The following is a 19,925-nucleotide window of genomic DNA, read 5'->3' as shown; positions in this document are numbered from 1 at the left end:
AAAATCTTTGACTCTTATTTTAATGATGGGATCCCAACCATCCTCTAGCTTTCTAGGAATAGAAGTTTCAAGTTTTAGTTTATCTTCTCTAGCTTTTATGAGAGCATTTGTAATATGTTTTGTGAAAGCCAAGTTTACAGCGCTAGCATTATGACTTTTAGCAAGTTTTTGCAAGAACTTTATAACTTCAGAGATGTGGCAATCATCAAAATCTAAATCATTACAATTTAAAGCAATGGGATTATCATCCCCAAGGTTGGAAAAAATTTCAGCAGTTTTATCACAAGCAGTTTCAGCGGTTTTAGCGGTTTCGAGTAATTTTGCGCGCTTTGCACTAGGAGTAGAAGCATTGCCAACACCAATTATTTTACCATTGATAGTAGGAGGTGCAGCAACATGTGAATCATTAGCATTGCTAGTGGTGGTAATAGTCCAAACTTTAGCTACATTTTCCTCTTTAGCTAGTTTTTCATTTTCTTCTCTATCCCACCTAGCGCTTGATTCAGCCATTAATCTTATATTCTCATTAATTTTAACTTGGATGGCATTTGCTGTAGTAACAATTTTATTTTCAATATCCCTATTAGGCATAACTTTCGATTTCAAAAGATCAACATCGAAGCAAGACTATCAACTCTAGAAACAAGAATATCAATTTTATTGAGCTTTTCTTCAACGAGATTTGTTAAAGGCAGTTTGTGTACTAATAAATTCTTTAAGCATAGCTTCAAGTCCAGGGGTGTATTCCTATTATTGTTGTAAGAATTCCCATAAGAATTAGCATAACCGTTACCATTATTATAAGGATATGGCCTATAGTTATTACTAGAATTGTTCAGATAAGCATTGTTGTTGAAATTATTATTTTTAATGAAGTTTACATCAACATGTTCTTCTTGGGCAACCAATGAAGCTAATGGAACATTATTAGGATCAACATTAGTCCTATCATTCGCAAGCATAGACATAATAGCATCAACCTTATCATTCAAGGAAGCGGATTCTTCAACAGAATTTACCTTCTTACCTTGTGGAGCTCTTTCACGTGTGCCATTCAGAGTAATTAACCATCATATTATCAAGAAGCTTTGTTGCTTCACCAAGAGTGATGGACATAAAGGTACCTCTAGCAGCTGAATCCAATAAATTCCGCGAAGAAAAATTTAGTCCTGCATAGAAGGTTTGGATGATCATCCAAGTAGTCGGTCCATGGGTTGGGCAATTTTTAACCGAGAGATTTCATTCTTTCCCAAGCTTGAGCAACATGTTCATTATCCAATTGTTTAAAATTCATTATGCTACTCCTCAAAGATATAATTTTAGCGGGGGGATAATATCTACCAATAAAAGCATCCTTGCATTTAGTCCGGGAATCAATACTATTCTTAGGCGAGAGATAGCAACCAATCTTTAGCTCTTCCTCTTAATGAGAAAGGAAACAATTTTAATTTTATAATGTCACCATCTACATCTTTATACTTTTGCATTTCACATAGTTCAACAAAATTATTGAGATGGGCGAGCAGCATCATCAGAACTAACACCAGAAAATTGCTCTCGCATAACAAGATTAAGTAAAGCAGTTTTAATTTCAAAGAATTCCGCTGTAGTAGCAGGTGGAGCAATAGGTGTGCATAAGAAATCGTTATTATTTGTGCTAGTGAAGTCACACAACTTAGTTTCAACACTAAATTTTTTCTCTATGGTTTCCAATTTTTTCATAACATCCTCAAGGGGGGTTTCAATTTTAATTTCATTAACAGGTGGTGTTCCAAATAAACTCTCAATGATGCAACTAACTTCTAAAGCGGGAGCACCTAGGAAGTTACCTCCCGCGAGACAATCAAGAACATATCTATTCCAGCTAGAGATACCAACATAAAAATTCCTGAGTAGGATAGTGGTGGAGTGTTTCTTAGTGCACCTATTATGGGCATCACTAATTCTATACCAAGCATCTTTTAAACATTCTCCTCCCTGTTGCTTAAATGAACGAACTTCAATTTCAGGATTACTCATTTTAGCAGTAGTAAATAAAGCAAACTAGATAAAGTAAATGCAAGTATACTAATTTTTTTGTGTTTTTGATATAGCAAACAAGACAGTAAATAAAGTAAAGCTAGCAACTAATTTTTTTGTGTTTTGATATAATGCAGCAAACAAAGTAGTAAATAAAATAAAGCAAGACAAAAACAAAGTAAAGAGATTGAGAAGTGGAGACTCCCCTTGCAGGCGTGTCTTGATCTCCACGGCAACGGCGCCGAGAAAAAGAGCTTGATGGCGTGTATTTCACACGTTCGTTGGGCAACCCCAAGAGGAAGGTATGATGCGCACATCAGCAAGTTTTCCCTCAGAAAGAAACCAAGGTTTATCGAACCAGGAGGAGCCAAGAAGCACGTTGAAGGTTGATGGCGGCGGGATGTAGTGCGGCGCAACACCAGAGATTCAGGCGCCAACGTGGAACCTGCACAACACAACCAAAGTACTTTGCCCCAACGAAACAGTGAGGTTGTCAATCTCACCGGCTTGCTGTAACAAAGGATTAACCGTATTGTGTGGAAGATGATTGTTTGCAAGAAAACGGTAAAAACAAGTATTGCAGCAGATTTGTATTTCAGTATTAAAGAATGGACCGGGGTCCACAGTTCACTAGAGGTGTCTCTCCCATAAGATAAAAGCATGTTGGGTGAACAAATTACAGTCGGGCAATTGAAAAATAGAAAGGGGCATAACAATGCACATACATGTCATGATAAGTATAGTGAGATTTAATTGGGCATTACGACAAAGTACATAGACCGCCATCCAACTGCATCTATGCCTAAAAAGTCCACCTTCAGGTTATCGTCCGAACCCCTTCCAGTATTAAGTTGCAAGGCAACAGACAATTGCATTAAGTATGGTGCGTAATGTAATCAACAACTACATCCTCGGACATAGCGCCAATGTTTTATCCCTAGTGGCAACAGCACAACACAACCTTAGAACTTTACATCCATTGTCCCAGGTGTCAATGCGGGCATGAACCCACTATCGAGCATAAATACTCCCTCTTGGAGTTAAGAGCAAAAACTTGGCCGAGCCTCTACTAATAACGGAGAGCATGCAAGATCATAAACAACACATATGTAATAAATTGATAATTAACATAACATGGTATTCTCTATCCATCGGATCCCGACAAACACGAGCATAGAGTATTACGGATAGATGATCTTGATCATGTTAGGCAGCTCACAAGATCCAACAATGAAGCACAATGAGGAGAAGACAACCATCTAGCTACTGCTATGGACCCATAGTCCAGGGGTGAACTACTCACTCATCACTCCGGAGGCGACCATGGCGGTGTAGAGTCCTCCGGGAGATGAATCCCCTCTCCGGCGGGGTGCCGGAGGAGATCTCCAGAATCCCCCGAGATGGGATTGGCGGCGGCGGCGTCTCGGTGAGGTTCTCCGTATCGTGGTTTTTCGCCTCGGGGGTTTCGCGACGGAGGCTTTAAGTAGGCGGAAGGGCGAGTCGGAGGGCCGACGAGGGGCCCACACCACGGGCGGCGCGGGCCCCCCTGGCCGCGCCGCCTTGTGTTTTGGCCACCTCGTGGCCCCACTTCGTATGCTCTTCGGTCTTACGGAAGGTTCGTGGCAAAATAGGCCCACGGGTCTTGATTTCGTCCAATTCGAGAATATTTCATTACTAGGATTTACGAAACCAAAAACAGCGAAAACGACAAGCGGCACTTCGGCATCTTGTTAATAGGTTAGTTCCAGAAAATGCACGAATATGACATAAAGTGTGCATAAAACATGTAGGTATCATCAATAATATGGCATAGAACATAAGAAATTATCGATACGTCGGAGACGTATCAATTCTTATTAATTGTAGTGGGAGAAAATTCAACAAAATAGCTATCATTATTATTCTCATCACCATAATCATCAAATATAGGAGACATATTGAATCATAATTAATTTTCTCCTCAATATTAGGTGGACTGAAAATATCATATTCATCATTGTAATCATCATAGCCAATTTTCTCCTCTAAAGCTGGGGAACTAAAAAGATCATTTCATAAATACTAGCTTCCCTAAGCTTAGACTTTCCCATAGGATTAACACTAATGGTATTCAAAGATTTCATACTAATAACATTGCTATTAGCATCCAAATAAAGGTTCATAGGTTTTTTAATTTTCTCTTCAAACACTTCATGTCCTAGCTCAAGATAAATGCTGTAAAGCTCTCTAATTTTTTTGTTGTTTTCCATTAAGACTAACTAATGAAAAACAAGAAACATTAGCATGGGAGGTGAGCATGGAATAAACTAACCAAAACAATAACAAAGTAAAGAGATTGGAACTGAGAGACTCCCCTTGCAGAAATCCTCTTTCTCCCCGGCAACAGCGCCAGAAAATCAGCTTGATGAGCACAGACTGCACACCGTTGGGGAACCCCAAGAGGAAGGTATGATGAGCACAGCAGCAAGTTTTCTCTCAGTAAGTGACAAGGTATCGACTTATCAATGCCTACGGATTGTAGACTAGGGTTTTCGTGGAAGTAGAGGGCAAGTATATCTCGAGGGTTTGAGCCGGAAAAGTACTCGACTGCTAGGAAACTAGGGTTACGTTGACAATGAAATCGATCCTCTCTTCGCCCCTCGACTCCCCCTTATATAGGAGGCGGAGCCGAGGGTTTCGTATTACACAAGTTACAGATTCCGGGAGACTCTTTGAGTTCGACCCGTAAAGTTACAAATCTCTTTATTCCTAATACAATTTTATCTTTCCATATCTACAGCTAATTAGGCTTCCGAGCTTCGTATTCGTCTACTCATGGGCCTTCAGTAAACCCCGGGTACCATCTTTGGCAGGTCCATTGGGGATGCCTATGTCAGTAAGAAACCAAGGTTTAATCGACCAGTAGGAGAAATGCGTGACTTCTGAAGGTGTTGCTACCTGACTTGTGGTAGGGCGCACTACCGGCGTCAGCAACAACGTGGAACCTGCACACAACACAACCAAAATATTTTGCCCCAACTTACAGTAAGGTTGTCAATCTCACCGGTTTTCTTTGAACACAAAGGATTAAACGTATCGTGTGGAAAGATGATGATTTTTGAAGTGGAATTAAAGAGAACAGTGCTTGCAGTAAGTAAACAGAACATGATGATTGTATCAGTGTAAAGGAAAGGACCGGAGTCCACAGTTCACTAGATGTGTCTCTCCATAAAGATAAATAACATGCTGAGTGAACAAATTACAGCTGGGCAATTGACAAAATAAAGACCATACATGAAAAGATGATTACTATGAGATTCGTTTGGGCATTACAACATAATACATTGACCGTAATCCAACTCCGTCTATGACTAATAATCCACCTTCCGGTTATCATTCGAACCCATTCCAGTATTAAGTTGCAACCAATAGATTATCGCATTAAGCAATGTGTGAAAAGTAAACAATAGAATTACCCTTGGATAAAATATTGTTGTTTTCTCCCTAGTAGCAACAACACATCTACAATATTAGAATTTATTGTCACACTTTCATAAAACTAGAGGCATGAACCTACTATCGAGCATAAATACTCCCTCTTGGAGTCACAAGCATTTACTTGGCCATAGCAACTACTAACAATGGACAGCATGCAAGATCAGAAATAGCATATGGAAAATATATATAATCGATCTCAACATAGTATTCAATATTCATTGGATCCCAGTAAACACAACATGTAGCATTACGTAAGGATGATCTTGATCATCATAGGCAGCTCACAAGATCTAAACATGAGGCACAAATTGGAGAAGACAAACCATCTAGCTACTGCTATGAACCCATAGTCCAGTGATGAACTACTCACGCATCACTTCGGAGGCGGACATGGCGATGTAGAGGCCTCCGGTGATGATATCCCCTCCCGGTAGGGTGCCGGCAAGAGCTTCATAACCCTCCCGAGCTAGGGTCTGCGATGGCGGCCGCGATGGAACTTTTCGTGGATGGAGGCTCGGGTGTTTAGGTTTTTCCCGAGATCGTGAATAAATAGGCGGAAGGGCGAGGTCTGTGGAGGCCAGGGTGGCCCACACCATGCCATGGAGCAGCAGGCCTGGGCCCGCGCCATGGGGTGGTCTGGCCGCCCTGTGGCCTTTCTTCGTCTCCCCTCTGGACTCTGTCTTCGTTACGGTAAAATATTGACTTCGGCTTTTGTTTCGTCCAATTCCGAGAATATTTCTTGCACAACTTTTCTGAAATATAAAATAGCAGAAAATAGGGAACTGACACGGTGGCATCTTGTTAATAGGTTAGTGCCAGAAAATGTATAAAAGTGCAACGAAGTGTAAGGAAAACATATATAAATTGGTGTAAAGCAAGCATGGAGCATCAAAAATTATAGATATGTTTGCAACGTATCAGCTTCTTATAGACGGAAGGGCGAGGTCAGTGGAGGCCAGGGGGCCCAGACCACCCCTACGCGCGGCCAGGGCCTGGGCCGCACCTAGGCCCGGTCTGGCCGCCCTATGGCGCCTCTTCGTCCCCCCTCTGGACTTCGTCTTCATTATTGAAAAATAAGATTTTCTGCTTTTGTTTCGTCCAATTCCGAGAATATTTCCTGTACAACTTTTCTGAAATACAAACAGCAGAAAACAGGGAACTGGCATGGTGGCATCTTGTCAATAGGTTAGTTCCGGAAAATGCATAAAAGTGTCACGAAGTGTAAACAAAACATATAGCAATTAGTGTAAAACAAGCATGGAGCATCAAAAATTATAGATACGTTTGCAACGTATCAACGATCCAGGGGTTTTAGAGGGCATCAGTACGGGCGGAGGTGACCATACCGCCCGCCCGCACTAGGCGGCGCTGCTTTCCCCTTATCAAACCAAACCTTTTTCGTAAAGGGTACCAGACGAAAAACACAACGCGTCAGCCACCATTCGCTCCAGAACAGAAGAGATAAGATCTGAAGAAGGAGAATATCATCCTCAACTCCATCGAAGATCAATCGCATCAAGAACACCACCTCATCCATTACACCCCACTTGTACTGAGAGAGAGAGAGATTCATACTTGTAAGATTAGTGATTGAAACCTCTATTTCATCTTGGTTTGATTTGATTTGATATTCAACTATTGTGGCTTGCTACGGTAATATCAAGATGAACTCCATTTACTTTGCTATGATATCATTATGTTATCATGTGTGAGTAGATCCCATTAGCGTGGGAGATGTAGTGGATTGGTGAGATGTTGTTATCACCAGATTTTGGCTAAATCAGGAGGTGGGCCGCGATCAGGATGGGCTTGGAAGATTACATGTGGAAGATCTCTGAAGCGGCCTTGCATGGAGAATTTGGGCTAGATTGCCCGTGTATCTTTAATTACAGTAGATTGTATCTAGATTAAAAGTTAGAGTTTGTCTCGTACACGGTGGGGATCTCCCACGTTAGAAAGTCCATTTGGACTATAAATATGTATCTAGGGTTTATGGAATAAACAACAACCAACGTTCAACACAAACAAATCTCGGCGCATCGCCAACTCCTTCGTCTCGAGGGTTTCTCCGGTAAGCACCATGCTGCCTAGATCGCATCTTGCGATCTAGGCGGCCAAGCCTGCCCACGTTGTTCATGCGTTGCTCGTCTTGAAGCCTTTTGATGGCGAGCAGCGTAGTTATCTTAGATGTGTTAGGGTTAGCATTGTTCTTCGAATTACATGCTTTCGTTATGCGACCCTTGCACATCTAGCCGCCCTTACACCTATCTTAGGTGTAGGGGCGGCACCCCGCTTGATCATAGTTTAGTAGATCCGATCCGTTACGATTGCTCCTTGTTCATCGGGGATTAGTTTAACATCCGCAATAGTTAGGCCTTACAAAGGGTTGGAGGATCCGGCGGCGTGTAGGGTGACGTTTGCTAGCCCTAGAAAGGATGTTCCGGGGATCAACCTCGTGTTGGTTTTTAGGCCCTGTCTAGGATCGGCTTACGGTCACCGTGCGCGAGCGCGAGGCCCAATCGTGAGTAGGATGATCCGATTATGCGGTGAAAACCCTAAATCGTCGTAGATCTCATTAGCTTTATCTTGATCAAGCAGGACCACCATATATTCGGACACCACGTTCGAATCATGGGTGGATCGGCTCTTTGAGCCGATTCACGAGATAACTTCGAGGCCGATCGAGGCTCGTATTTAATGTTTACGTGTATGCCATGCGGGAAACTAAGCGATCCATCATCCACACCTTCCGACCGGGTATAGGTTAGGTGGCACGCCCTTGCGATAGCATCGGACGTGCGACCAGGGAGGCTTTGCGGGCCGTCGCTGCGAGGGGCCGGGGCCGGCCGCAGCCCTAGTTGTTCCCGGCTCTCTTGTGTTGCCCGTCTCCGCCCGCCGGGGGGTTTCGACGTCAACACATTCGCGCACGCCGGTGGGACGACCTTCGACATCCACAACATCGCCATCTACATCCGAGATGGCGGAAGGCACTCCGGACAAGTACGAGGATCTGCACGATGAGCTCAAGAAGAAACATGACGAGATCAAGGCAACCCTCGAAGCCGAACTCATCGGCTCTTTCCCACGAACCCGCTCCCACGGCATCGGCATCAACATGGTGGATCTCAGCCACTCCATATGCCAGCCGAGTTCTCCTTTGGTGTCAACATGGCGGGGCTTGCAAGCCGCCATGGCAAAGATGAAGCGAGAAAGCGGCCACTCCCGTGGCAAGGGTAAGAAGGAGGCCGATCCACGCGACCGGCCCCAAGATGATGACGAGACGGTACACGACGAGAGGAGGAAGTGGGAAGCGTGCGGTATCAACGTCCACTCTCCGAGCATCTCCTCGACAAATATGAGCAGCGGTACGGCCGACGTCGGCGCTACGACATAGATGATGAGAGAATTTGTCGGTCGACGCGAGAGGACGAGGAGGTACCGTCGGCGTGATAGAAACAACGACGGGTGCAATCGTCGCGGCTGAAGGAAGGTCAAGGGGCGGGATGACATGGATAGGCACGGGACTGTCCGTTCTTCAAACATTGCTGGGACTCGGGAATGAGCCGATTGCCAACAATCGAGAACTTCCCGAGAATGCAAACAAAGGAAGAAGGATGCGGCTAACGTGTCCGTGTTCAAGCGTCTAGGGCCTCTCCCGCCTCGGAACAAGCATCGCTGAGTCCGCTCGGGTGGAAGATCTCGAGGAACTAGAGGACGATGATGAAGAAGATAAATATCATCGGCCCAGGTGGTGCCACTGATGGGCTCGGCCATTCCCAAAAGCGAAGGGTTCAGCGTACTGCGTGGGTTGGAAGAAGCCGAAAGATTGTACCTGCACACGGCGAGGAAGGCACGACCCGATTTGGCCGCCAAAATTCAGCGAACCACTGGACGAAGAAGGTCGGCCACAAAGAAAAGAGTGGCGCCCCAAGCGAGAGGAAAGCCGATGATGATACATCGGGTGGCACAAACATGGTCTTCATTCTTCCAACGGAGTTTAGCGCTCCAAGATTATATGAAGCACTCTGTGGCACAATTGGATTGCGGCCCACGGCCGGTCATCTTTGAGAAGCCGAAAGAAAGAAGTTACGAGCATCGAAGGCCACGTACTTGCGAGGTTACATCAATGGGCAGCCTTGTCAACAAGATGTTGGTAGACACGGGGCGGCGATTAACATTATGCCATACTCCATGCTATGTCGGTTGGGACGCTCCAGCTCGGATCTGATCAAGACCAATGTAACAGCGAGCGATTTCAACGGCCAAGCATCGACGCACAAGGTGTTCGAATGTGGACCTGACCGTAGGAAGGAAAAGCTGTCCCTACGACGTTCTTTATTGTCGGCGAGCAAGAGTACCTACACTGTCCTACTAGGGAGAGATTGGATCCACGCCAACTGTTGCATTCCATCCACGATGCACCAATGCCTAATAAAGTGGGATGGAGATGAAGTAGAAGTCGTCCATGCAGATGATTCAGTCGAGGTTTCAACAGCCGGCATGGACATTTGGGAGACATCAGGCCAAGAGCCGCTCTCAGGCATCAATTTGGACGACTGTGAGCGCATCGACGTGACAAAGAACGGGGTTAGGCTGGTTTTATCCACCGGCCTGACCGTGTAACAAAGCAAACGTCGATGGATGAACGTGGCGAGGCTGATCCTTGTGACCGGCCCCAAAAATTTATGAAGGGACATCACAAAACCTTCACCGAGCAAGCAACATGGAGGCCGATTCCAGCAATGGCCAAAACTATACTCACCATCCATTCTGCCTGGGTTCAACATGTTATCCAACAGAGCCGATACCATCAATTCTCTTGACAGAATCGGCTCGGGGGGGCACCCAGGTGGATAAAACACGAGGATGTGCAGTAGAAGCGTCTCATCCTTTGGTGATGGGTATCGAAATATGGGGCCGATACATAAATCGGCCGAAAATTCGCAAATTTTTAAACACAGCCGATGCGCAGACATCGACTTAAGGATAAAAAGCCGATGCATGGATTCAAGAGGCTCGGCGGTGTCGGCGAAGCGTCGGTTTTGGTGACCGGATGCTGAAGGCTAATGTTTGTCCGCAATATCAGCTGGAACAAGTCTGAGGGATCACAACCTGACCAACAACAAGAGCAGCATGGACGTGTAGATCAGGTTAAGGGTGAGCCCACGAAGGGAGCACATCTCTTCTAGGACTATGAGGATAGCCGATGACGAAGCAATCGGCTGTGGCGTGTCTGCACGGGGGCTTGGCCAAGGTGGCGACTTGATAGGCTGTCGCTTTCGGAGGTTGTTACGTCCAAGGTGTTGGAGGGCATCGAAACTCAAAACATCCTCACCGGAAGTTGCGGCAGCTGCCAAAGGTGATGAGCCGATCCGAGTCGGCAAGGCGCAAGAATTGAGCCGAAGAAGCTCGGGGGCAGCTCACCACGAAGGTTCTCTGCTCTTGGGGGCCGATTCTGTTGGGATCGGGCTGGCCCTGCTCTACAAGTTGAAAACCAAGGATGGCTGAGTTGGTCGGCTCACTGCTTGTCCTCACTCGGCCGAGGCTCGAGGGCGGTTGCCACTGAAGGATCCTTTGCTATAGGGAGCCGATGTTTGCTGAAATCGGCTGGCTCTGCACCTCAATTTTATTTTACGAGATGGTTGCTTGCAAGAAAACAGAGCGAGGGTTATAAACATCACTCTGAGACTACCACGAGGGAATTTGTGGACAAATGATGCATGTTACGCGAAGTGGCGGCTTCAACATTTGAGTCGACCCGGCAACGGTCTTGGGGCTCTCCACGAAAGCAAAGAGGATGCGGAAGAGAGGGATGCGGCGAGAAGAATGTACGAAATTTAAAAAGATAATAAGGAGACTGGACATTATTTCAGGAGTTTTGCCGCTAAGTTTAACATTCCATTCGGTTGGATCTGCATTTACAAGATCTAGGGGTTGCACGATTATGGCTTGGCCTTGTTCGGCCAGGGAGTTTGGGTCCGGATGGATCTATCTTGAAATTTATCGTGAGAGACCAATGCGCTGCCATCGGCTCATTGGGCATTGATCGAATTGACAATCGGCGAGAATCGGTACGAAGGACAATCGGCTAAATTATTATAAAGGAAATCGGCAAAATCAAATTGGGGAATTTCTTCATTGATAAACCAGATTTCTTACATAGAAGAGCTGATTGCTCTCAAAAGGGAGTACTAAGGGGATACATTGCCCCGTCTACTACTGCTGATCCTATGCTAGGGGTCCTATCTACGGGCCGTCGCTGCCCTCGTCATCACCCTCGCCGCTGCTGTCGGCGCTGCTCCCGGCGGGCTCGTCGTCGCTGCTGTAGCGGCCACCGGCGGGACCTTCGTTGTCCTCATCCTCCTCGTCGTCGTCGTCGTCGCTGTCGAAATCACTGAGATTCCCTGGCCGAGGGCGGTGGCGCTTGGCCGGCGGCTCGTCGGAGGGGCTGTCGTCGTCGTCCTCCTCCTCCTCTTCCTCCTCCTTCACCTCCTCGGAGGAGGTGAAGTCATCCCGGGAGAAGCGATCGTCATCGCTCTCCTCCTCCGTTCCCGTCGGCAAGGAAGCGGAGGTCGCTCTCCGTCCGTCGAGGACTTGTCGTCCTCGGACCGGATGGAGAAGTCATGGTGCGGCTCCTCCCCGGTTTCTATGGCGCGACGGGTGTTGGCCGCATGGACCTCTTGTGGGTTCGGTTACGGCGTCGGCTCGTGGGAAGAAGAGGACTCGAGAGAAAGTCCCGATGAGGCGGAGGAGGAAGAAGACATGGTGCGCAGAAGGGCTTTTGGAGTGCTAATGCGGAAGGGATGAGAAGAGGAACTGCTCGGTACGGTTATATAAAAGAAGTGGGGATTTAATGTCCGAACGGTTTTCGAGGAAGTGGTGCCAAAAAACTGTCAAATCGTGCAGAGAAGTTGGGAAGGCAAGTTGTCATGATGGAAATACTGCGACGGTTCTGCTCTGCCACGACATGACATGACCCCTCGGAGGAAAAATAGAGTGGTTTTCAAATTATCATTACCAAAACCAGGGGGGCATGTGTTATCACCAGATTTTGGCTAAATCAGGAGGTGGGCCGCGATCAGGATGGGCTTGGAAGATTACACGTGGAAGATCTACGAAGCGGCCTTGCACGGAGAATTTGGGCTAGATTGCCCGTGTATCTTTAATTATAGTAGATTGTATCTAGGTTAAAAGTTAGAGTTTGTCTCGTACACGGTGGGGATCTCCCACGTTAGAAAGTCCGCTGGACTATAAATATGTATCTAGGGTTTATGGAATAAACAACAACCAACGTTCAACACAAACAAATCTCGGCGCATCGCCAACTCCTTCGTCTCGAGGGTTTCTCCGGTAAGCACCATGCTGCCTAGATCGCATCTTGCGATCTAGGCGGCCTAAGCCTGCCCACGTTGTTCATGCGTTGCTCGTGCTTGAAGCCTTTTTGATGGCGAGCAGCGTAGTTATCTTAGATGTGTTAGGGTTAGCATTGTTCTTCGAATTACATGCTTTCGTTATGCGACCCTTGCACATCTAGCCGCCCTTACACCTATCTTAGGTGTAGGGGCGGCACCCCGCTTGATCATAGTTTAGTAGATCTGATCCGTTACGATTGCTCCTTGTTCATCAGGGATTAGTTTAACATCCGCAATAGTTAGGCCTTACAAAGGGTTGGAGGATCCAGCAGCGTGTAGGGTGACGTTTGCTAGCCCTAGAAAGGATGTTCCGGGGATCAACCTCGTGTTGGTTTTTAGGCCCTGTCTAGGATCGGCTTACGGTCACCGTGCGCGAGCGCGAGGCCCAATCGTGAGTAGGATGATCCGATTATGCGGTGAAAACCCTAAATCGTCGTAGATCTCATTAGCTTTATCTTGATCAAGCAGGACCACCATATATTCGGACACCTCGTTCGAATCATGGGTGGATCGGCTCTTTGAGCCGATTCACGAGATAACCTGAGAGCCGATCGAGGCTCGTATTTAATGTTTACGTGTATGCCATGCGGGAAACTAAGCGAGGCATCATCCACACCTTCCCGACCGGGTATAGGTCAGGTGGCACGCCCTTGCGATAGCATCGGACGTGCGACCAGGAGGCTTTGCGGGCCGTCGCTCTGAGGGACTGGGGCCAGCCGCAGCCCTAGTTGTTCCCGGCTCTACTGTGTTGCCCGTCTCTGCCCGCCAGGGGGTTTCTGACGTCAACAGCTGTGATGTGCCAAGTTTATTCCATCTAATTGTGAATTTATGATTAAGATGATTATATATGAGTATGAATGTTTATGTGCACCTAATGATGTTATCTAACTTAGGGGCCCAGATAGCATGATCTCAAGAACTCATAAACAAGAACTTGTGTGCTAGTGAATCGGTGACCCCTGAGTGACACGACCACAAAGAGGATCTAGCAATACTCGAGGAATCACACGGAACCACCAAACTTAAAGCTTTACTCCGGTTTAACCACCTTAATAGATGCACTAACCATGGCTTTGGTAACAGACAGAAGGATTATTGGAGGAAGATGAAATCTACCAAGAGGAGTCTTTCTCTCTTATGGGTTGCTTGCCTTCTCAGACATAAATAGGAAGAATCATATTTACTTATCGCATTTATTCCACCAAACACATTCACTATCACCATGAACCGAATCACCTCGTGCCTACCTTTTCATCTGCAGAAACCCATTTATTTCTTATTAGTTATTTACTTTTATGCACTTTACTTTACTGCATTATCAATACTCCAAAATCCTATCAGTTACACTTATCATTTTCCATTTCATTTCTTGCAGTGAATTCACCTAAGACTTGTGACACCTTGGGTGTGATAGAAACACCGCAGATAAACATCCTCATACGCTCCTTGTTGGGCTATGATACAAAAACCGGAAATAATACTTCCACAAAAATAGGATTTTGCCGTTATCGAACTCACGACCATTGTCACATTGTATGGACGTAAGAGGTAAATTAAACTGAGTATGGGCAAATGCGCCAAAAGAAGTAAGCGCGGAGTAAACGCCGGACTTTTGGCGTAGAGGAACAGTCCATAGAAAATGAGTAAAATTATCAAGAATAACTAGAAAATATTTATTGCTAGAAATACTTAAAATTGGTGATGTCCAAAGATCACAATGAATTAACTCAAACGGACGAGTAGTACTAGTGGTGGAGGAAGAAAAATGCAATGGACATGGCGTCGTAGTTGACACGCATGACACAGAGGACCGTGGTTTATTTGTTTGGGACAAGGAAGGGAAATATGTTGGGAGAGGCGACAGTAAGCGTCATGTCCTGTGTGACCGAGGCAACGATGTCAAACGTCATGAGAGTGGGTGATCACTGCAGCAAGTGCATCGAGTGCACGGGGCATCGACTGTGACGAAAAAGAATAGAGCTCCCCCGTGCTATTGCACCGAAGAAGCACGCTCCCGAAAATAAGGTCCCTCACACTAAAACCAAAGGGGTCAAAAGTAACAGAACAACTATTGGTAAATTGACGAACATAGATGAGGTTTTGAATGATGTTTGGTGCTACTAAGACGTGTCAGAGATGAAGAGGGTGATTATGAAATAAAGATGGAAGAGATGCATACATGGACGGAGTCACGGAGGAACCATCTTCTACAATGACATGACCATACATAGGGTGCGAAGAAAAAGAGGAGAGGATATCGGCGTCGTTGGCGAGGTGAGCAATCGCGCCGCTGTCCGTGACCCACGCCTAAGGAGAGGGTTGCGCGAGGGCAGCGGGGTCCTGTGATGGTGTTGACCCGTGGAGCGTAGAAGAGGCATCGTGGGGGATGACGCATGTGTAGTAGACCTGGCCGTAGGTGGTGGCGCCGTAGAGGGCAGCGTTGGAGGCGCGACCGTACGTATGGCCGCAAGGGGCACCGACGTGAGTGAGGTAGGAGGCCGGCAGCGCGGAAGAGATGGCTGGAGGCGGTGGCCGGCCAGGGGCTGGAGGCGGCGCGACTAGGGAGAGGAGGAGAAGGAGTGGAAGCAATTTCGGGATTTTTGGCTGATATTATGTGAGAAGATTAACTACACCTAGATCTTTTCCATTACATATATATGGACAAATATTACGATTCTAATCATAAATGGAAGATCATTACCTATCTGTATAACATGCACGATCAGATATTTTGATCGGGGGTAGAAATCAAGAAAATGGTCAAAAGGGAAAATGGTCAAAAAGGCAGTAGCAGTTAGCAGAAGAAAGGCACACATTTCGTGACCGTATAGCAGGGTAGCAGCTAGCACCATGACAAGACTGAAACATGCTCATCCAGGATCACCACTAGCCACTTCGTGTCGTTTCCACACTCCACCGCCCGCCTGCGGCACACTATCGCTTTTGCTTTTGCTTGTGCGGCGTCGCGCCGCGCCGCCAGGGAATCCAACGTGAGTAGCAGGGTGGAGGCTCGACAGATCAAGAAGCTGGCGGCGAGCAACTTGTGGGAGCGGGCCGATGAGAGCGCCATGGCCGGGATGGACCATGGCGGCGGCGGCGGCGGGAGTGCTCAGGGCCCGTCGCGCTACCTCGACCTCCTCCTCGCGCAGCTCTCCCCCACCACGGACGTCAAGGCGGAGCAGCTCTCCATGGAGTCGCCGGAAAGGAACCCCGCTTCCGCCTCCGTCGCCGGCGCCGGGCCCCATCCCGAAGGTGGCGGCGCCGACCAGAAGCCGTCCTCTTTGGCCATCGTGCTGGCGGAGGGCGGCGGCGGATCCGCGCGGCGAACGGGGCGCCCGCGGGGAAGGCCGCCGGGGTCCAAGAACAAGCCCAAGCCGCCCATCATCGTGACCCGCGACAGCCCCAACGCGCTCCACTCCCACATCCTCGAGGTCGCCGCCGGCGCCGACGTCGTCGAGTGCCTCGCCACGTACGCGCGCCGCCGCGGGCGCGGCGTCTGCGTGCTCAGCGGGGGCGGCGCCGTCACCAACGCGGCGCTCCTTCAGCCCGGCGACCTCGTCGCCACCCTGGCCGGGCAGTCCGAGATCGTGTCTCTCACGGGCACGGTGCTGCCGCCGCCCGCGCCCCAGGGGGCCAGCGCTCTCTCCGTGTTCCTCGCCGTCGGGCAGGGGCAGGTTGTCGGCGGGACCGTGGTCGGCCAGCTCGTCGCTGCCAGGCCCGTGTTCCTCGTGGCCGCCTCGTTTGCGAGCGCCATCTACGAGCGGCTGCCGCTGGAGGGGGGAGAACAGCAGACCGCCACAGCCGCGGATGCGCAGGGAGCCGCTGGCGCGGCAGCGCAGTCGCCGGGCGCTGTACCTCCGCAGCAGCCCGTGGCATCGCCATCGTCCGAGGTGACCGGAAGCGAGGTCGGGGCCGGCAGATCGTCATACAATCTTGGAGAAAATGTTGGGAGCTATCAGTTGCCCACAACCAGCGTCGACATCGGGAGCTCCAGCGGCGCCAGGCCATGAATTTTTACCCCTATCTCAACTCTCAACATCGATCTTAGCAATGGCGTGGCAGGATTAAGGGGTGGTAATTCCGAAGCTGTGATATCGATCAATGTGGAAAAACTTTTGTTTAAGCCATTTTGCAAGCTCTGCACTTGTAATGCAAACTAGACTAGGCGTAGGGACTATAGAATATTCTGAATCGCTATATGCGAGTGGTACTTGACATGAAGACATTTTTTTGGGTGAAGATGGTGAATTAGTGCAGCAAGAATTGGGAAGAAAAAGGTCACCCCTGTTTAGAGGTTCATCGTATAATCTCTTTTTAGATGCTGTAATCTTTCTATGTATAATCAAGTTCTCCGTGGCCTTTTACAGCCACTTTTCAATGCAATGATGCTTGCTGTGGCCTTTCTTTAATCTCGTGTTACTACGGTTTTCAGATTCAGTTTTTTTTGTTTTTTGAAATAACCACATTTCATTAAACAACAAGGTTACAACAATTACAAACGTTGGTTTTTTTTTTTTTTGAAAGACCCCTGTGGAGTCTTCAGCCCCCGTGCTGTCTCTTCTTGCCCGGCCCCCACCTCTGATTCCCCCTCCCGGCCTCTCTCCCCCTCGCCGCCGCCGGCCATGGTGGCTGGCGATGGGTGGGAGGGGGGTCTGGCACCTAGTAGTTGTAGTGTGTTGTTGTCTTTTCTCTTCCATGACAAATAATCGAAAGAAGTCTAGATAACCCCCTAAGTTTCAGGTTTGGGCCAGCAAACCCCCCTAAGTTTCAAGTGGAGCACTTGACCCCCTAAGTATCACTTACCGGTTAAATTACCCCCTCAGGTCCAGCGATGGTTGTTTTAGCTGAGTTGGACACTGGTTTTGGCCACGTAGGTTGGGGAAAAGTCCACCCCTGTCGCTAAGGAAAAAAATCTACTCCCAGTTGAGCCCGCACTCTCCCCAGGCCCTCCCGTACTCGTGACCGCCGCATCGCCGGCGACTCAGCTCGGTGGCGCTACCCCGGATCCTCGGACTCGACGGCCATATTTGTTTGATCACACGAGAAGGAGCTTGCCACCGAATCCGCGAGTCGAGTCCCCAAAGAGATCAATCGGCGCTCGCTGTCTGTCGCCGTCGCCGGAAGCGATATGCCCTTTGAAGGCGCCGACGTGATCTTCCATGGCCTATCAAGGTCTTTGGCTGCCACCACGCAGATCCTACTCTCGCAGGTCCTTGACGACGAGGCCGTCGACGTTCGCACACTCCGCCCATCAGCACTGACGCCCTACTCCTGGCGATACCAGCCTGCTAGAGACTCGCGTGACACTGGCCTGTTACATACTCTGAATTTTCCTTGGAGTCTATTGTATATAGTACCTGCAGATTGGCCGATTGGCTTCTTGAATAGCTAATCGATTCATGTAGTGTGCGTCATGTAGTTTAAGCCATTGTTGGCCTCCTGAATATGATTTGGAGTTCAGAATGTGAATATACATCTTTGCAGAACATTGTAGTAATTTTTTCAGAAAGAAGTGAGTATAAGTTATTATGAATGGAATTTTGAGAAATAAACAATCTCTTATTCCCTTGTTCGTATGTGCAATCTGAGATGTTCTTGGGTGAATTAATGACTGAATACTGGAGCCGGTTTTCCAAGTGGGGCTTGATTGGAAATGGTAGTCTGAACTCTGAACTAAACCTGTCCAGTGTTGGCGAAGGAACATGCTATCACTAAAGCACCTCTCCAACACACACTATGGCTATCATAACGTCGTATTCTATTTCCATTCTGGAGGCGAGTCTTAAGAATAAATGAAAACGCTGCGTGGCATTTTTGGTGCAGAACGCCAAGATGCTGGACCATGCCTTGTAGTTGCAGTTCTACACACGACGATGCAGCCATGTGTGCTGTCTCAGCACACTTGGTTCAGAAGTAGAAACGCAGTAGAAATCTGAAGCTGAGTTCGACCACTTAGTTGGCGTTGATAGATAGCACATGGATGACAGATGAACGATCGAAGAAGGGTATCCATCCGGGGACAAGGAGACGAGTGGAGAACCAACGGGAGAGACGAGCGGAGCGGCGAGCGGCGCGGGGGAGCAGAGAGAAGCAGAGCAGAGCTACTCAGGCCAGAAACGGGCTCGATGAGGATTGGCTCAACCAGGTGCCACCTCCCCAACAAGCTGCCTCCACGTGGATTAATACCACCCTCCAAAACAGCCATCAGCCTCTGAAACCACCTGGAGGGGGTAATTTGGCCGGTATGTGATACTTGAGGGGGTTAAGTGCTCCACTTGAAACTTGGGGGGGTTTACCATCCCAAACCTGAAACTTAGGGGGGTCATCTAGACTTCTTTCCAAATAATCAGGACGCGGCCCGATCCAGATTTGGCTCAATCTCACCCTGCTCTCTCTCCCGTGGCCATGGCTATTGGGTGGAAGTGGGGCGTTCGATTGGGGTCAGATCCCATGCTGGCACCCCTTGGCCAACTCCATGGCGAGGTTTTGCTTTGGCTGCCATCGCTCCCACTCCCTTGATCCCCTTTCTTTTCTGCAATAAATTGATAAAGGATGCCAGCGCAATTAGGGTCTCATGTGAGCTAAAGGATAAGGCGCTGCACATCCTGAAGCACGAATTCGTCGTCGGTCGCCCGCTGCATATCGTGTTGCAGCATTCAATCGCTCATTGCAAGCTTGGGCTGGCTCTCGACAGGAAGCTGGCCGCTGCGGTGCCGCGCCAGGGTCAGATCTCTGTGGCCAAAGCCCCCAGTTCTCCGGATACATTGCTGGATTTGATTCCCCAGATTTATGTGAGCAGCAGTTTTGAGTTTGGTGCCAGGCCGTACAATTTCTTCTCACTGGCCAAGGATTGGACTTTATCTTGCACTGCTACATGGTTTGTTGTTTCTTCTCACAAGCAATCAGTTCGGTATTGGACTTGCAACAATTTGTAGGACCCCTTTTTGTTGTTTCAAGGCTGGTACATCTTTGTTAAGTTTGAGAAGTACATCACCATCTTGGATATGTCTTTGTTGA

The 19,925-nt window shown here is 48.1% G+C and overlaps 1 protein-coding gene across 1 annotated transcript; it reads left to right on the top strand.

Moving 5' to 3' along the window:
• Positions 1-15,976: 15,976 nt before the first annotated feature.
• LOC124707735 (AT-hook motif nuclear-localized protein 25-like) lies at positions 15,977-16,918 on the top strand. Its single transcript, XM_047239416.1, has one exon. It carries the CDS (start codon positions 15,977-15,979, stop codon positions 16,916-16,918), a length of 942 nt encoding a protein of 313 aa, XP_047095372.1.
• Positions 16,919-19,925: the final 3,007 nt, after the last annotated feature.

Source organism: Lolium rigidum, chromosome 1, assembly GCF_022539505.1.
Source record: "Lolium rigidum isolate FL_2022 chromosome 1, APGP_CSIRO_Lrig_0.1, whole genome shotgun sequence".
NCBI classification, from domain to species: Eukaryota; Viridiplantae; Streptophyta; class Magnoliopsida; order Poales; family Poaceae; genus Lolium; species Lolium rigidum.
Note: the sequence above shows the minus strand (reverse complement) of the source record. Positions and strands in the feature narration are given on the sequence as shown.

What these genes read in the sequence shown, in the direction of transcription:
- LOC124707735 (XM_047239416.1), top strand. Translation starts at nt 15,977, where the DNA reads ATGGCCGGGATGGACCATGGCGGCGGCGGCGGCGGGAGTGCTCAGGGC.